The sequence below is a fragment of the Bemisia tabaci genome, chromosome 6, assembly GCF_918797505.1.
Source record: "Bemisia tabaci chromosome 6, PGI_BMITA_v3".
NCBI classification, from domain to species: domain Eukaryota; kingdom Metazoa; phylum Arthropoda; class Insecta; order Hemiptera; family Aleyrodidae; genus Bemisia; species Bemisia tabaci.
In genome coordinates this window covers 22,866,461-22,885,593 of record NC_092798.1, presented here as the reverse complement: position 1 = coordinate 22,885,593, position 19,133 = coordinate 22,866,461, and the positions used below count along the sequence as shown (strand labels likewise).

The window sequence follows — 19,133 nt, the reverse complement described above, 5'->3', positions numbered from 1 at the left end:
AAGATATAACAACAACAACGGCGCAGGCGCATCTCACCAATCACCTGATTGCATCACTTGTTTTTTTTTTGAGGTTATGATTAGTTTACCTGTCTTGTGTTCTGTGCTTTCTTATCTATCATTTTGTCTTGCCACTTTATCTGATATGTCTGCTTCAGCAAGAACCAATTAAGAACTCAGTAATTTTTACGTTATTTTTTGCGTCAGTCTCCATAGTATTAATTTCAACAGCAGTCATGAAGCCGCGGTTCGACACATTTGATATAATATGCTCTCTCCTCGAGCTTCAGAAGTAAGCACTTCTACACTCTTTTCATAATATTTTTCATTTTTTGGCTGATTTCTTTGTATTTTGTTCACCTAATTTTACCTCAACATTCCATCACACAAGTTTTCTCTGTAGAATCAGAAATTTCTTGTACAGCTTCCTCCTCATGAGTGGCGAGCCCACTCTTTCATTCCATGTCAAATCAATTTTTCATCCAAGTATCTTTTATGACAATTCAACCAGTATAAATCTAGGAAAACAGCCATTATTCTCATAATATTAGTTGTTTAGAAACTACCATATTGCAGTCGCTGAAGTTATTCGTCTTCTGTCTTTGAGCTCAAGGAATATGGTGGCACTGCGGTCCAGATTTCCTGTAGACACATCGTACTCCAAATAGAAGCAGTCTACTAGGTGCTTCCCGCTGCTTATCACTGAACTTTGTTATGGAAGAAGAGACAGTATATGAGAAAGTAATGGCTAATTAGTTCACTGAAACTAATCCCCTAATATTGGAGGTGTAACTTAGCCGCTTACTGTAGGTGCATTGTTGAAATAAACTCGTCTGATTCTGTTTGGTACCTTTGTTTATGGAACACAACTGAACGATTCTACTGACCTTCTGAGATCGTCAAGAGTTTGGCAGAATCTTTAGGCATTCACATGTAATCACGCAAGTCATTTGGTTGTAAAATGGAGTCTTACAACACCATTCGTTAGCATCCGGTAACTCCGTTTCCTAATGTTCCAAAACAGTTTACTTCAGCAACGCACCTATAAAATCCCAAGGAGTTTATGTAAGCGTATAAGTTACTGATTTTCCACTGATATCCTAGTATTATCATCTAATATTCACCTAATAATATCACCTAATATTCATCCTGTGAACATGAAATCAGCCAGGCCAAAACAAGGGAGTAAATTATCTCTAATGTAAGGCCTAGACTCATCCACTGTCATGTCAATTGATTCCGAGGTGGGTTCAAGGCACGCTAACAAAATTAATGCAATATTAAAAACACACAATTACAAAATTTTGTTTCCAAGTTCCTAAACTCGAGGGCCACTATATGTCTCATCATCTAAAATGGAGAGCCCCAGTCTCGCCAGTCTAATCCTGCATCTTCGCCTGTCAGCGAGATTTGCAGTTTGCCTAACTTTTGACAATAGAAAACCCTCAAATTTTCGGGATCCTTTCTGAAGTTAATTACGGTTTCTCTCTAAGCCGCTAGAATTGCCTTAAGATTGCTGTGATTGGTGGATTGCAGCATTCTTTGGACCCCCAGCACTATTATCAGTTACTATTGGTTGAGAGGTTACAGATTTTATTTAATGTTCCTCTCAGTAAACCATTTGCCACAAATTATACATACATTCCAGTCGCTTTACAGCGCGCTCGGGCGCTCTGCGACACCTAATCGCCATCCTTGCCTATCGATCCAGAGGTCATCTGGTAGACACAAATTATGCCTTTCATAAAATAAATATTTATTTCATGATCAGACAAACCCAAGTCATGTTCAATTCTTAATGCTGCACTGGACTTTGAAGAAATGTTCAATCTAATTTCCTTTCTGCGGTTTTCTTTTCCAGGCTTGTTGGAATGCGTTTGAATCAAGTTTATGACATTGATAATAAAACATATTTACTCCGGTTTCAAAGAGGCGAAGAAAAGTGTGTGTTGTTGTTAGAATCTGGAACTCGTTTCCATATAACTCAATTTGAGTGGCCAAAAAATGATTCACCTTCTGGTTTCAGTATGAAGGTAATTTTTACATGATCTCTAAATTTCTTTCTATTATTTTATTATTTTGCACGCATCAATTTTTAATCTAATTGGTTTTTAATCACATTCATGAGCCGTTTTCATTGAAAAAGGCGTCTTCAGTCTTGATCTCTACACTTTCATAAAAGATTTTGGAAGTTCTGAATCTGAAGAGATGTGTACTATTTTGGATATTCATATTACAACACATTCTATTAGCTGTAGGTACCCTGTAATTTTGATGAGTAAGGGAAATTATTGCAAAGCCTTTGATTAAGCTACAATTGCTGTTGTGCTGCCTCAATGAAGAGTAATTTGAGTCAAATACTTCTTGCTTACGTTGGCCTTTGAAAATTAAACAATAATAATTTTTCAAACTCTTCAAAAGTCAATAAAATAATTTTATGCCATTCATATTGAATTGTATTTGCCCATAACTATATTAATAATACTTTTTGCTCTGATTTTGTACAATTTTTTTTTTCACTCAGAACATTTTGCTTGGTGGTGTCAAATTCTAGGTATACTTAAACATGGCTTCAAATAATCAACACAGGTAAAGGCTTTTTTATGTGTAAGCACTATCCTTTTTCAATGTTATAGTTGCGGAAACATCTGAGAAATAAAAGGCTTGAGGCAGTTCATCAACTAGGAGTGGACAGAATTGTGTCCTTTCAATTTGGAACTGGAGAGGCAGCATACTACGTCATTTTAGAACTCTATGATCGTGGGAATATTCTCCTAGCTGATAAAGATCACGTCATTCTCAATATCCTGAGATACCATGTCCATGGTGAAGATGCAAGGTAAATTGAGTAAAATTTAGCAACTTAGAATTAACTAGAATGAGTTCCAAGCACAATGCAGTTTCATTGATTCTGTATATGGAGTATGAAGTATAATTTTTGAATTTTTTTTTCTTCTTGTATTTTAAAAGACTTTGCTTGTTCATTATTGTATTTTCCAAAGAAATTATTTTACTTTTCTCTGCCCTTAAACCATAGTTGGGTTGGCAAAATGAAGAAGAAATATTTAATATGAATTATTTTTATTCATATTTTTTACATTCTCAAAAAAAAAAAAAAAAAAGAACCAGAAACTTGAATGAAAATTGTATTTTTGTAGCTCCTTAAAATTTGGAGGAGAATGCAGATTACAGATACTGATAATTTGAGGGGCTTGGAGAAAAAAGCGCATAAGTGCAGTTTTTGCTATCTCGAGAAATACGTGTTTGAAGTTTCAAAATTGAATGGATACTTATGGTGGAAAGAAAGTTCAAACAGACTTTTCGATGCTTAAAAATTGGATTTTAGGAGCAAATTTTTTGCAGACAATGCATTAAGACTAGTTTTACTCGAAATAATTAATATCTCAATTTTTTCAAGAACTGCTTTTATGCGCCTTGTTCTCCAAGCCCCTTATTTGTAAAAAAAAAACACACACAGAAACTTGGAAAAATGGAATGTTTTCACCTTTAAATTCATTTCCAGGTTTTATAAAAAGCATTCTTCAGAAAATGCAAGTATGGAACAGTGAATGTAATCCAGAAAGTCAAAACACAATCTAAATTGAGTTCACGCATTTTAGTTCCATGATCATTGCTGCTTCTCTAGTTCTCCTTTAATTATGAACTTCAACTATGTAATTAAATCAGATCAAGAAATTAGAAAAAAGCTGCCTAGCATAAAAATTTTAAAATATTAGGTGAAGTCATTCTGGCTGACTGGAAGTGGGAAGGAGGGAGGCTGTTGGAAAATAATTTGCATCTGAAGAATGACTTAAGCCGGGAAGAAGATCAAAATTGTAATTGGTTTTACTTATTTCTTTACCTGTTCTTTTTTCTGTGAGAACAGATTTGCAGTGCGTGAAAAGTATCCTCTCAACCTCGCCAAACAGAGATCAGATCTTCCAACAGAAGATAAACTACGTGAGATTCTCAGAAATAAAGATGGAGAGAATCTAAAAAAGGTCCTCAACCCACATTTTGGTAAGTTCATGATGTAATTCATACATTTATAGGACAAAATACTCTGAATTTCTCAAAATGAATTTGTTATTATAAAAATTAAATTTGTATTTTTTGAAATTCTTTATTTGTAGGAGGATAGGTATCAATGGCCATTGGAAGTCGCAGAACGCCCCAGTGTACTGAGTTAGAGGCTTAAATTAGAAAAATAAATTTGATAAAAGTATTTCTTTCTTTTTTTATTTATTTATTTCATCCAATTTCAGGTTTTTTTTAAAAAAAAGAGTAGCATTTATCACAAGTATATGCTCTATGTTTTCAAAGCAGCTGAAATAACAGATACCACAGTATTCTTTAATGTTTATTTTATACTTATATTCATTGATTTTAATAAAGAAGAAAGATAGTTTGTTGGGTATTCACAGTTGGTAGCAGATTTAATCACACTAATGCATTCTTTAGCTACCTTTTGATGAAAGTAAGTTAGGGTTGGCTTTTGCTCGTCTTCTTCAACTAATTTTACAGCTGTTTTGCTGTGACAGAAATTGTGCTTTGTTGTTTGCGTTATTCTCATCACATCAATTCAGGTTCAGCTGTTGCGAAGAACAAGAATCAAAAAGAACCCATGAAAAAGTGAAATTGATATTTTTGTTTCTTCCATATTAAATTATAAAGTTTTCTATCTGAATTTCCTTTTGGTAAAAATGCGTACAACTTTTCCCTAAATTCATATCTGATTGATAAATTTCCTCTCATTGAAAAAGTTGAGTAATTTTATAAACCCCTTTTACTGATGTAATATTTATTTTCCCATTGTCACAGTGTCTATAGATTTATAAGTTTTTCTTGTTCTTTTCTGTGACTACAGAATATGGGCCAACGATCTTGGAGCATGTCTTGTTAGAGGTCAATCTAGCAGGTAATATGAAAGTAGGTAAAACGTTCATAATTGACCAACACCTTCCGCAGCTTCTCGAGGCTTTTTCTGCTGCTGAGAGGCTCATCAACGAAGCGATAAAGTCTCCTGCAAAGGTATTCATTCACTACTAAGGTTCTTTTTTCTTTTAAAATGTCTTGTCAATAACCTGTTTTTGTGCACTTGCAGTACTAGTTGTTAGCTATTATTTAGGTAATGTGTCATAGTGAAATCATAGATAACCTTTTGTTATGAGGACTCAGTAAGATAAAACCTAAGGCACACTTGACACCGAATTGGGTATCATTAGCCAACTGATTCCCCTTAACTCTCTTCCCATGACAAAAAAAAAGGTCAGGTGTCACACGTCAGTGCATCGACCAAAAGCCTTTTAGATTTAGGTTTTTGTCAAACTGCAATCCTGTGTCAGCCTCCTGTGGTGTAGTGATTGTAGTGCAGGCCCTATATTCAAGAGGTCCTGGGTTCGATTCCTGGCCAGGTGACTTAAGTTTGATGGTCTCAGACAATGGTCACCTGGGGCTGGTGGTGTGCATGCATTTGCCAATAGGGGCTATTCCAAGCTTGTAAAAAAAAAAAAGAAAAAAAAAATCACCTCGCAGGTTTTAATCTATATTTTAGGCATAATGAAAGATGCATTAAATTTTGATCGGATGATCAAAGAAATTTGTGAACTTGAGATTTATAACAGGAAACTTGTTCAATCTTTTAAAGTGATTCATATCCGAATGCATGGAACTCTTTTGTTTGTTGCCTTGTCAATTATTTTTCATCAGCTTGTCCTAGTTATTGAAGTTACAAACAAAACAAGTTAAGTTACTAGTTGCAGTTAAAAATTCAATCTTATATAATTTAATAAATTAGAAGGAATTGAATATTTTTTTATCTCTCGCTCTCTCTCTCTCTCCCTCCCCTCTTTCTCTCGGAAAGTTCTCTCAGATTTCCCAGTCAGATGAATCAATGGTCCTGAATGAAAATGAAGAGTAGAGAAATTAACATCCTAGTGTGTAAGGTAAAGGCTTCGGTAATACTGACAAAGTAATACTACTAACTGAAAATGTTTTTTCCAGGGTTATATTATTCAGAAGAAAGAGGAGCGTGCCTCAGGTGAAGGACCTCTTTATACTTATCAAGCTTTCCATCCATCAGTAGGAGCTGAGAAAACAGTGGCTAGACAACATGCTGCACAGGATGTCCGATGGTTTGACGGTTTCAATCCTGCTGTTGATGAATATTTTTCATCTCTGGAAACTCAAAAAATTGACTTGAAAGCTGTTCAACAGGTATAATTAATTTCTCTTTAAAGTAAATAGGGCTCATTTTCTCACTGATACGAGTGGCTTTTTTATTTTCTTTTGGAAGTATATCTTACACCCAATTCACAAGGTCCCTTTAATTGAACAAAAATTTCAATGAATGATCCTGAAACAATGGAAAAAAGATTGAGTAAAAAGTTGGTTTGAAACTTGAATACTTTTGGGGGAGCTTTACCGCACAAGAAAATGATTTAAAAGGTTAAAAGTTAAATTGTTTACTCACTTGCACGGTTTTTTAATTATTTTTCCGCAGACGCGTTTCGGTCAGTACGGACCATTTTCAATGCTCGATCGCGACTCTTTTTTTTTTTTTTTTTTTTGAAACTTGAATGTAAAGTCTCATCCAAATATTCATACAGCTTTCTATCTTTGCATTGATTGGATTAATGGAAATTTGGATTATAATCTTCCATCTAAAATCAGATGTAGCCGTATAATAGGAACCAAGTTTCTTGAGAAGCTTGAAGTACCACAATTTGAGTTCTTTCAGTGCCTGAAGAAAGGTATTCCCCAGTATTATTTGAAGTCTCCATGAGTAAATGAAAAAAGGAACCCACTTCAAAATACTTCTCAAGTACCTGTTCGATAGAAAAAATCTTTCTCTCTTGGAATATGTTCAACTTATGCATAAATTTTTAAGTATTTGAATGTTACAGGGGATAAAAAAAAGGAGTAGAACAAGATTCTTATGCAATTGTATCAAAAGAAGCCACATTCAACAAACCGATTATAGTAGCCTTCCAGTTATCTAATCACTAATAATCCAACGCCTCAGTTAAAATTGAGGTTTTGGTCAAAAACAAATTAGTCAACATGACGGAAACCGGGTTTTAGGCAAGAATTTACTGTTAAACATTTTTATATACTTTTTCCCTATTAAATAAATATGTTTTACAACCATGGTAGGAAATTGGTCAAGTTTGTGCTTTTTAGTTTAAAACAGCCTGAAATGGCATTTTTCAGTTTTTTTTGGACGTTTCGATTACCTGACATCTTCCATCTCCGATGCAGCCCTCCCACAGATCGTCAATTAATCAAGGCATAACTGTACTTGGTCTGTGAGTTGAATGTCAATTTTATGTTGTAAATTTACAGGAAATTATATGCAGCTTTAAATATTGTTTGCATTTAATTGATGCTATCAAATTTTAAAGTTGCACCCTGAATATGTATTCTGTGAGTATGCAGTAAATATAATCCATTCAATTTTAGTTCGTAAGAGTTTTATCCCAGCATTTTTATTGTGTCGCTAACTTTCCATTATTAATTTTTTATTCGATTAATTAATATAAGTTTGTTTTTAATCTGTTAGGAGCGAGATGCTCTCCGGAAACTGCAAAACGTACAAAGAGATCATGATGAACGAGTAAGTGCTTTGGAAAAGGTCCAGTTGGATGATAAATTACGAGGAGAGCTTATAACACGTAATCAAGCAATTGTCGATGCGGCTATCATGTTCATCAGAAGATGCATTGCAGCTCAATTGTCGTGGGACGACATCGGCAACTACATCAAAGAAGCAGCCGCACAGAATGATCCAATAGCCTTGTTAATAAAAGATCTGAAGCTTAACATCAACCATATAACACTGTTGCTCAGGTAAAATGAAATTCCCCTTCAAACTCCTCTGTGTTAACTGGATTCCATTCTTCTTATTTGCATCCAGATTTCTAATCTGAGTACAAATGTAAATAATTTTTGTCACGAGCATGCTGGCAGTTGCTTTAACAACCGCCAGAATACTTATGAGTTACACAATTTTTATGTATATTCTACTGGCGGCCTCAACTTTAATTTAATTTTCTTTTCATTATTAGTACCACAAATAATTCTATGCCTCACATTGTCTTTAACATTTCCTTGGATCTAGTTTGTGCTTTATGTATTAGAATTTTATCTCTGGTTTATTTTAACAAGCAAGACTCAAAAATTTCAAATACCCTTCTCATTTGTAGGTACTTTCAGCTCACAATGCACCACAAAAGTCTGTCAGTGAACTCAATTAAACCCTCAAGCCCTCTTATCACCTTGAAATGTTTAATACCTTACTTCAGGCTTATGCAGCTATGTATGCAGAGGCTGTTGCAACACCTATTGAATATTTTTATTTGTTGAAAAAGGGCATTCTTAAAAAAATTGGAAAAAAGGGTAAAGTTAGTCCTGATGAAGTTTGGCGTTTCCATTAATTTTTGTCTGTTATACTGTGTTCATCCATCTCTTTCCTTTTTTCCAGTGACCCGTATGCTGAAGAGGAGGAAGAGAACAGTTTGAAACCCATGTTGGTCGACATTGATCTTGATCTGTCTGCTTTTGCCAATGCAAAAAAGTAAGTTACTCATCATTTTTATCTTTAAGAAGATAAAATTTGCTAATCAACCCCTCATGATCCTCCAATTTGTCTCAAAATTGGACTCAAAATTTTGAGACAAATTGGAGGTCAGAAATGTTGTTTTTTTAAAGTTGACTAGTATAGTACTGAAATTTTAGAAAAAAGGGACTTAAACTTAAAAATCAGTCGGATTTAATCAAGAGGAAGTATCAGTGAAGAAAAGTATTGAAAATTGTATGTTTCAACTATGCTTCATTTAGCTAGTACAAGCGCCCTAAGTTAGGCTCATGACACACAAGGAACAGCAAGTCCTGATTACTCGTATTACTGCTATGGAATGGAGTTTTTTCTCCACTGTGCCTTCAAAAACTGCACAATCGTTATAATTTGATTTTTTTTTGAAACAAGAAATTCTTGTTTGGCAGACATGCCTGCACCTTTAATTTTCCTATTTTTGCAATTGATGTCACACAATTTCATTGAATTAAATTCAGTGTATTGTATAAATTAAAAAAAACAGTCCCCTGCTTAATTTGCCCTGCCATTTGCAGTCGCTTCAAATCGAATATGAAAGCACCCTTGTGAGCTTTGCATTTATTTAGTGCATATTCCAAAAACAAATACACTATTGTGTAAGTGGCTCTTTGTTGACCTAACATCTTTATTAAATGACGTCAATCCTGATTTAGCATTCCCAACTGAAGAACTGTCTTATAAACTTAACTCTAACCAAGCATTCTAAATCGTAACCAGGAAAAAGGCTAAAATTGTGAAATAGGAGGAGTATCAAACTACTGGTAAGGTCGTTATTTTAACAAGCTGCCACCTTTCCTGACCTTTGATTATACCGGACTTGTTTAGTTTTGCTCGGCTGTTATGAGGACAGGCAGTAGACCCGTTAAAATGGGTCTGGTAAAATTAAAGACGAGAAAAGAAAAGAAATTAAAAATTAAAGAAAGTAAAGAGTTTTTTATGTAACGACCTTGCAAATACTAAATGAAGTCATTTCTGATTTTACATCCGAAACCAGACAACTATCTCATCAACTCTACTCTAACGAATTATTGTTCCTCTGACAGGTATTTTGATGCCAAAAGGAGCGCAGCCAAGAAACAACAGAAAACTATTGAATCTGTTGGGAAAGCCTTGAAATCTGCGGAGAAGAAAACAAAGCAGGCCTTGAAAGAAGTGCAAACAACAACAAATATTATCAAAGCACGCAAAGTGTTTTGGTTTGAAAAGTTTTTTTGGTTTATCTCATCTGAAAACTACCTTGGTAATTTGAGTCGTATTATTTTTGTTTTGATCATTATATTTGAGATGCTTTCTTTATCAAAATTTTATGCAGAGGGTATCTAATACAGCAGAAATCTGTGTAGATGTGGGAATAGCAATTATAATTCACCTTAGCATGGATTCATTCAAACTTCTCGCCTGCGAAAATCTTTTACGTTTTTCACTGAACATAATGAAAAACAACCCAAACACATGCCACACACACATGCACACATGCACATGAAACATGTGCCTTTCAAAACAATCCTGTAAATTTGGCAGAATATTAGTATTTAATTTAACCTTGGAACCTCAGGAACCTTGTTAACTTGTCGAGAAAAACTCACCACTCACAGAAGTTTCTTCAACTGTATTACATCTTGAAATAAAAAGAGTAAATTCAGTCATCAAACTTTAAAACTATTAGTTCACTCATTTTATTATTAGCCAATCGTTTTGGTGCCTCGCTCCATTCACAGCTCTCATCAGAGTCATGATGAGAGCTGAGGATGAAGCGGGCCAGGGAAACAAATGCCTGATAATCAAATGAGTGAACCAAGAGTTTTTAAAATTTTATGGCCAGGTTCACTCTTTTCAGTATAAAGTCTACTGTTTTTTTAATTATATCTCTCTCCTCAAAATACTAAGTAAGTGAAGTCTCCGATTTGTATCGAGTTGACTTTGATTTTTGGCAATTAGGAGGTTTTGATTGACACAAATGGAGCTTATTAATCCCTCCTGTACGTACTGAAATTAGATATTTTCAATTCACCCACCGTATAATACTGTGAAATTTTGATATTTTACAGTGTGTGTGTGTGTGTGTGTGTTACAGTGTTTATTTCTTACTCTACTGAGTGGTCCATTTACTTTAGTCTTTAGTTTTCAGTTAATGTGTATTTACAATGGGATGAATATTTTGTTTTTAGTGGTCGCTGGAAGAGATCAGATTCAAAATGAAATAATAGTAAAGAGGTATCTCCGTGAGAATGATATCTATGTTCACGCTGACATATCTGGCGCTAGTAGTGTGGTCATAAAAAATCCAACATCTGATCCGGTACCACCCAAAACGTTGAATGAGGCTGGTGTCATGGCAGTTTGTTACAGGTAAGCCTGTTAGGCTCTCATGCTTTTTAACGTCAATACTATCCCCAGGTTTTTTTTTTAAAGCAATCAGTTCCATTATATTTATCATAGGAACTTCAGACATGAAAATTATACCAACTCACTCAAAAGAGAAAAAAAAACAGTCTTCCAACAAGTTGTAAACAAAAATGGGGCTGCTGAAGGATCTAGGTGTTGTCTTGAAGATAAGTGTTTTTCCTTACGCAAATGTAAATACCACCAGGTATTTGATTTTCATTAATTGATCTGCTTTTACATTTAATACGTAACAGTGCAGCAAATCATTATTGTATAGTAAAGTCTCTGTATTCCAGACATTTCATTATGGCTGTTGTAAATTTTGTAGGGAACACCAGCCATAGAATTTTTTTAGAATTTATAAAATTGATCTTAATTTAAATTTTTTGCAGTGTCGCATGGGATGCAAAAGTCCTTACTGGTGCTTATTGGGTTAATGCAAATCAGGTCAGCAAAACAGCGCCCACCGGTGAATATTTAACAACAGGTAGTTTCATGATCCGAGGAAAGAAAAATTATTTGCTTCCAGCTCAGCTCGCCATGGGCTTTAGTTTCTTATTCAAATTAGAGGAAAGTTCTGTGTCTCGGTAAGTAATTGGATACCTATTATCTATTGATTTTTTTCAATAAGTAGAAGATAAGATTCGGAAAGTTCCTGGCCTTTTGATATTTATTCATCCAATCATTTAGCTTTTACTGAATTTTCGTGTTTGTGTTTTAACTTTATTAATGAGCTCAAAATTTTTATTTGATTTTTTGCTGTCCAAATCGCTAGCATTTAAATTGAAATAATTAAGATTTTTTTATCCAAAAATGTTTCCTCTACTAAAAGATATCAAAATTCATCCAACATGTTTAACTTTCTTAAAATTTCCTGGACTTCAAATTTGCACCAACCTCATTGTCAGTTGGACGGTGTTTCTCAAAAGGGCACAAAATTACATAATCTGTCAGAAAAGTTTAAAAAATGTATTCATTCCTCTTTTTTCTCTGTTTTTTACATAAGAGCAATTTCATAGACTTGTTAAAAAATTTCAGGAAATTTAATCAACGCCCTAAAGGGAATTCTTTAAATCTTTCAAAAAAATCGGTACAACTCGGTACTGAGTGCCCATATAAGGACACCATGATAATAATAATAATAAAAAAAATTCTGTTCAATCAGGCACAAGGATGAAAGGAAAGTGAGGCAAAATGATGAACTTGAACCCATCAAAGAAGAAGAAAAAGATGTAGAAATGGAATTAGAACTTAGCGACAATGAGCCTACCAGTGGTGAGTATTTATTCCAATTGCTTTCAGAAAGACATACCCATTGATTTGAAAATGTTGAATATTGGTGGCTAAAGCGGGGCGTTGTAGACTTCTTGTCATACTTTATTTTTTCTTTGGAAAACTGATCAAAGTAGTTTCTCAAAAACTGCCTTGATTTTTCGACTCCATTAACAGAATATGTAGTTTGAATTTTACTCGCAAATTCTATCCAAATTATCACTGATTTTTGCGTGTAATTAGAAGAAAATTCTGTGAAATTTTCAATTAAAAATGCCCAATTGTTTCATAAGCAAAGCTCAATTTTTGTATGGAAAGATTGCAACCTCGAAATGTAGTTACATTTTTTTGTCAGAGAAACAACAAATGACTTTTTGTGAAAAAAAAAAAAAAATAAATAGTCCCTCTGAAGATAACACCTGATGTCCCTTGTTTTCCTTTCAAAAACCAATGCCCGTTTTATACTGATAAACTCTGAATCAAGTACTCTCAAAAAAATTTTGAAATGGCTTTTCCTCCAAATTATGCATCTTTCTTAAATGTATGGTTTTTTTTTCTTTCTTTTTTTTACAGAGAATATCGATGAAGAAAAGAAAGAAGAGCTTATCGAGTTTCCTGACACTGAGTTGCAGATACAACATTCTGGCTTAAATAAGTAATTCAATTTACTCTGACCATTAGACTAAAATTAAAACACTACCTGAATTCAACCGAAAATGAACAAGAAAATCCTTAGATGTGTGTGTGTTTCATCGACATGAATTACAGAAATTATATTCGAAAACCTCAGGATTCTTTCACAACTAAATTTAATTTCAAAATTGTATTCATTTGATTAGTGTCTGACCCTGCTAATTTTCTCATTATTTTACAACTGCCAAGTTTTATAGTCTAAAAATTTCCTTTTTGAAAAATAAGTTATAAGTAATGAGGAAAATTTGTTCTGCAATGATAGAAACTTTTTCTTTTTTGAATTGATTCTTAAAATCTCCTTATCCAATCGTAAGTGACTTAGACCCAATGGCAGAGGCTACACAGAAATCATAATGTAATTTCTTGCCTAACTGAGCCTACCTATGTACGGTTTTGACTCCTGTCTTTATCGGCTTGCAATCGGTGAAGGCTGGGATAATTTACTGCCTTTCCGTGGCCTAGCGGGGGACAGTTGTCATAACACGATTTTCTTCCTGCTTCAAAGCAACCCTCCCCCCCCCCCCCAAAAAAAAATTGGCCTCTTCTTTGGACTTAATCAAATCATCAATATGTAATTTTAAAATTAATAAGATTTCTCATTGCAACTGTAATCATAATGAAGACAACAGAAGAATCTGTTTTCAGTTTTGCAATAATACTAATTTTATTCAATTTCAATGTACAGAAACAAGGGGAGAAAAAAGTAAGAAGATCAAATTTCAGAGACTTTGAAATTAATGATCTCTTACAATTACTCTGACCTGTAACCACTAATATAATCGTAGGTCTCTCTTTTTTTTTATATTATTTCTTGCCAGCTTATTTTTGCTGTGTGTCAAACCTCCTATCTTTTTGTCATTCCAGAGTTAGCGTGAAATTAAAAAACACAACTCTAACAACGAAAGAGGATGGCGGTGATGAATCTAGCGACGATGAAGATAGTGATTCAGATAAAGATGAGCAAGTTGTCTATTTAGGAGACAATGAGCCTGTAATTTTGAAACCAAGTAGTAAGAAATCTAATTCTGCGGCAGCATCGCAGACAAAAAGTAGTCAACCTCAAAAAATGCAAGGTGAGTGTTCTAAACACTGTCGGCCTTTAATAATTAATTCAAACCTTGGTAACTTGAAAATGCAGTATCCCGAAAAAAGTTGCATCATAAACCTGATTATCTTGAAGCTTCTGTGGGCGTGAATCAGTCTGTTGTCTCACCTGTTCGTTGCGGCAAAATATCTGAACAGTGTAAGACATTAGTATTATCCAATATATGAGCTTTTATAGACGTAGTCAAAGCAAGAGGGGCAAAAATCAAAGAAAACAAAAATTGCCGGAGAATTCAACATCTCTGCCAGTGTATGATCCACAATTTTAAAGAATGAGGAGGAACTCGTTGAGAAGAATGTTGTGTGAATGTTGCCAATGGAAAGTGTTCATTCCATATGAGCCTTGAAGTACATATCAGAGTGTAGAAGTGCTTGGGGGCTCACTTAATTATGTACATATCAGTTCCCTTAAAATAACACAAGATTCATTTATTGTCATTCATTTTACAGCGGAGAAAGACAAAGAAACAAAACCTGTACCACAAATTAAAAGAGGTCAAAGAAGTAAAATGAAAAAAATAAAAGAAAAATACAAGGACCAGGATGAGGAAGAAAGAAAGTTGAAGATGCTAATTCTTCAGGTGAGTTATTTTTCAAATTTTTTTGAGGACAAGGCAAAGAAGGCCTAGGCTAAGGGGGTGAACTTTGACCTAACCATATTTCATTGCAAAAAAGAACAGTCTTGAATGGCTTGCTGCATAGGACACCCAACATTTTTTATTGTTTCATGGTAGAACTCCTATAGAAAATTTTGTGGTTTTCTTTGTAGTTTTGAGATAGAACAAATTTTACTCCCCAATTTAATATCGTCAGGTCAAATTAAACTCTTTTGCTCTAACTTCTTCCTTCTCTGCTTCTATTATCCTTTTTTGGTGAAACTGTTGAAATGCGTATCTCGTTTGCAGTGTTTCGAAATCTATGTGCCTATTTTATTTTTTAAAAAGAGACCAAATCATCATCATTGCTCAAAATGTATTCAGAATATTCGTCACATAGGGGGAAAAATCACCAAAGTCTCAAAGAAATGACGTATAGTTGTTTTCCATGTAGAAAATAAAGTATGGCTGGAAGTTTGCAATGCTGCAAGTGGAAATATGAATTTCTGTAGCAACACCATTGATTCGTTGATAACAGATTTTAACCCCCTTTTATTTTGTCAGATCAGATAAACCTGCACCACTTGGTTGAAGATATTAAAATTCACATTAATGAAGATTTATCTTACACCCAGCAGACTTAACAAATTTTTGAACTAATGAAAACCTTTTTTTACATATATATAAGTCACTGTCACAGCACTCTGGCGCTCTGCGACGCGTAATCGCCCTCAAAACTCAGTCCTCCCACAACCTGTCAGGGAGTTGGCACTCCCTCATCTCATTTAAAACCCCCTGTCGCCACCCTTTTATTGGGCATGCCCTTCATCTCCTCCCAGGAGGGACCCAATCAAGCATCTTTTTTGGCAGCTTCTCTTCCGTCACCCTATTTACATGACCGTACCGTACAAGCTGTTTGGACATGATGTCGAACACGATATCATTTTCGACTTCCATGATCTGATGCACTCTGTCATTACAGACCCGAGCTTTCCTAGAAATTCTCGCCTACCTTCTCCAGAAATCCATCTCCGTTGCTCCTAACATATCCTGAAAACCATGAAATCATGAAAACCTTTTTTCTAAAACCATTTTTTCAAGTAGCCCCAGCCCCGAGGAGCCACCCCTGCGCTTTACGACCCAATCCTATTTTACACCCAGCCCTAGGTCACCCTCGTCTGGGGTCATCAAATTCAGGTTGAGCAACCATGAATCGAACTTGGAACCATCTAATCACAGGGCTTGTGTCACAGCCACTCCACCTTAGAAGTCGGACAACTGATTGATGGTTTTTTTTTCCAAAACATGCACGGAGTACCTACTTTTGATAAGCTGACTAAAGTTCAAAAGGTATCAATCCCAGGAGATAAAGTGTAAGTGAACCATCATGCAATCTAACCTGTATTTTCAATTTTTCTTTGTTCACTCCAGTCAGCTGGAACTAAAAAGGAAACAAAGAAAGACAAGAAGAAAAACAAAGATGGAAGAAGCAATAGGCCAAAAACAGATGAAGTGAAACCAAAGCCTGTTCCGAAAGTAGCAGTGAAACGAGATGGTGACGAGGAAGAGGAAGAGGTCGCTGTGAATGATGATGTTAATATGTTGTGCTCTCTCACAGGGCAACCCCATCCAGAGGATGAGCTCTTATTTGCCATCCCTGTGATTGCTCCGTATGCTGCTGTATCTAATTACAAGTAAGTTTCTTTTTTTTAGTGCATTTTTTTATTTTTTCGAATACAGTAAAAGCGCACATAGGTCCTGTCCACACGAGCGCAGTTCGCGGAACTTATTCCTCAAACTGCTCAGTTCCCAGAACTTATTCCTTGAAACGAGGCATGCTGTCCACACGAGTTCGCCCGAACTGGAACCGGAACTTCAATAAAACTATACAATTATTGCAAAATAATAGATTATTATGACCGCCAAAGTAACAAAAATAAATGTCAAGATATACAAAGGACGTAAAAAACAAAAACAAGCAAATTCACATCAAAAGAAACATATGTAGAAGCTCGAAGTACGGGGGAAGTTCCGGGTTTTGGAGGAATAAGTTTTAGCTCAGCTAAAAACTTGTTCCGGGAACAAGTTCCTCGAAATAAGTTCCGCGAACCGCGCTCGTGTGGACAAGGCCTAAGTCAAACTACGTTTAAGCCAAAATGCCCATTAAATCGAATTTTTTTTTAGTTCCTAGGCCTGTCCATAAGACAAGTGGAGAATCGGTTAAGACAAATTGCTCCTTAAGTCGAATTTTTGTCGGTCCCTACATAATTCCACTTAGCGAGGTTTCACTGTATGATGCAGCATTTAAGAGGATACCGCTTCATCTCCTTGCAATACATCGGACCTATTTAATTAACCATCATTCCTATTTATCTCAAACTGGACTTATAAGCACTCCTTGAAGAAGGAGATTAAGATGGAAAACTACTCTCATTTCTCCTTTGTTTCTAAGTTTAAAATTGGGAGAAGGGACGATCATATTAAAAAGTCTTACAAGCGCCAGAACAATTATTTATGGAAAACCTAACTAACAGAATCACTTGAAAATTGTATCTAATACATGTATTTCTCATAACATTAAAATTAATCCCTAAAATTTGCACAAAAGTATGTGCGAGAGTTGATAGATAAAATTAAAACAATATTGAGATGTCTGGCAACATATCTTCTAAGCGTCCATGTCACTTTTCATCCTTTGGTGAAAAGTGACTACTTAAATTCATAACATACTGGTTTAAGAGCACTGGCTGAGAAAGGTTAGTAAGATGGAAAACAGTCCTCTTTCCCTTCATTTTTTCTGAGTTTCTATTGAATTGTGTTGACCAGATCTGTTTCCCCCAAAATTATCAATGTATGTGACAGCCCAGGTTTAGAGACCTCGGTTTACAATAATTATTCAGAATTGATTCAGTGACATCAGAGTGTAGAGGAGTATTTTGCGAATGTTTTGGAACAAAAAAGTCAAACTAAACTGGAGAACTGCCTGTTAGTAGTTGGCAGTTCACAATCTGTTGTTTTCTGCCATGCTCTGAGTATGGAAGTTTGCACAAAAAAAGCCCTTAATCTTTAGAACACTGAGCAGAGCTTTCCACCGAAATCTCAAAATCTGATTTTTTAACCCAACTCAAAGACCTCTGCAGGCTGAAGTCCTATTTCCTGTGAACGATCTCATTTGACACTGCAAAATAGGGGCAAAGTAGGATAAAAATTGCACCATTTCGTCACATCAGATAACTATTTTTCTATTTCTCAACAAAAACTCTTCAGTGGAAATAATAGTTATAACTAATTATTAAGTTATTTTCTGCAGTAAAATGTAGCAAACCAGCTAATAACCTTGTTTCCAGTATTTTACCTTAAGTGGGTTATTTAATAGAGCTAAATAATCGTGTAGGCCCCCCCTCCTTTCCCCCAATCTGGTTGACAACAGAAGATTCTTTTGTTTGAATGGGATTTGATCAATATCTGTTTTTTGTTGGTTGATTTTGTGCGTCTCCAATTTAAGTAAGTAAAAATTTACTTTTCCTTTTTCTCAGGTACAAAGTCAAATTAACTCCCGGAACAGGAAAACGTGGTAAAGCAGCCAACACTGCGTTAGCTTTGTTTTTGAAAGACAAACTCGGGACCCCAAGAGAAAAAGAATGTCTTAAAAGTGTAAAATCACAAGATCTCGCTAAAAATATTCCTGGAAAAGTCAAAGTTTCTGCACCTAATATTCATAAGCATCGTTGAGTTTTTTCTGTTCTGTGATCTATTTAGGTACTATTTTCGTTTTAAGAACTGTTGAAATTAACAAGCTTTTCATTTGTAAATTGTTTTTTACTCATTACTCTCCTTAGTCTAAGACAATTGACTTTTGATCATGGTTATTGTAAAGTTTTATTAAATGATCCACAAAAGCTCAAGCTTAATTTTCTCTTTTTAAAGATTCTGTAGACTAGTAGTATCTTGATGGATGCCAGAGACAGGAATCTAAAGAAGGCTAACTTTCATTTCTGACTCTCATCAAGTTCTGTCAAAAAATTACCCCTTTCCATCTATTCTAACTATAAAAGCAAGGCGAATTTCTTCTATCTCATATAGAGTTAGGTATTTTGTTACTTGAAGAAAGTTATATTTTCATTGAGAGTTGGGCATACCAAAAATGAGCTCTAAAAACAGATATTTTGGACGGACTCTGGTGACATAGCTATGCAGAGGAAACAGAGTTTGCTAAATGGCTGAATTCAGCTCCAGGCATCACCATGCTACATCAACTTGACTGTCGGATTTTGATTGGTCTTGAAATTTTAGTTGGCTTTTCCTCTCTTTAGAAGTGATTTTTTGAACTTCTTGATAATTTAACAAAATTTTATGGAAGAAAAACTAAAGCCCTGGAAAAGTTCCTTGCCACTGCTTTGTTTCCAGGTTCTGTTGAATTCTGTAGAGAACCTGATAAACAAATCAAGACATGCGAAATGAAGTTGGAC

The 19,133-nt window shown here is 34.9% G+C and overlaps 1 protein-coding gene across 1 annotated transcript; it reads left to right on the top strand.

The window, feature by feature from the left end:
- Positions 1–83: 83 nt before the first annotated feature.
- Clbn (Nuclear export mediator factor NEMF homolog Clbn) lies at positions 84–18,569 on the top strand. The gene is made up of 17 exons (XM_019058137.2): positions 84–292; positions 1,862–2,033; positions 2,637–2,839; positions 3,887–4,020; positions 4,868–5,031; positions 6,004–6,216; positions 7,562–7,848; positions 8,483–8,575; positions 9,658–9,854; positions 10,783–10,963; positions 11,392–11,586; positions 12,165–12,274; positions 12,845–12,926; positions 13,829–14,037; positions 14,519–14,649; positions 16,096–16,358; positions 18,201–18,569. The coding sequence occupies exons 1-17, from the start codon at positions 237–239 to the stop codon at positions 18,394–18,396; spliced, it is 2,886 nt and encodes a 961-aa protein (XP_018913682.2). The 5' UTR covers positions 84–236; the 3' UTR covers positions 18,397–18,569.
- The last annotated feature ends 564 nt before the right edge of the window (positions 18,570–19,133 follow it).

What these genes read in the sequence shown, in the direction of transcription:
- Clbn (XM_019058137.2), top strand. Translation starts at nt 237, where the DNA reads ATGAAGCCGCGGTTCGACACATTTGATATAATATGCTCTCTCCTCGAG. An exon ending in CGATAAAGTCTCCTGCAAAG is followed by an intron (nt 5,032 to 6,003) that starts GTATTCATTCAC and finishes TGTTTTTTCCAG; the next exon opens with GGTTATATTATTCAGAAGAA. An exon ending in CGACAATGAGCCTACCAGTG is followed by an intron (nt 12,275 to 12,844) that starts GTGAGTATTTAT and finishes TTTTTTTTACAG; the next exon opens with AGAATATCGATGAAGAAAAG.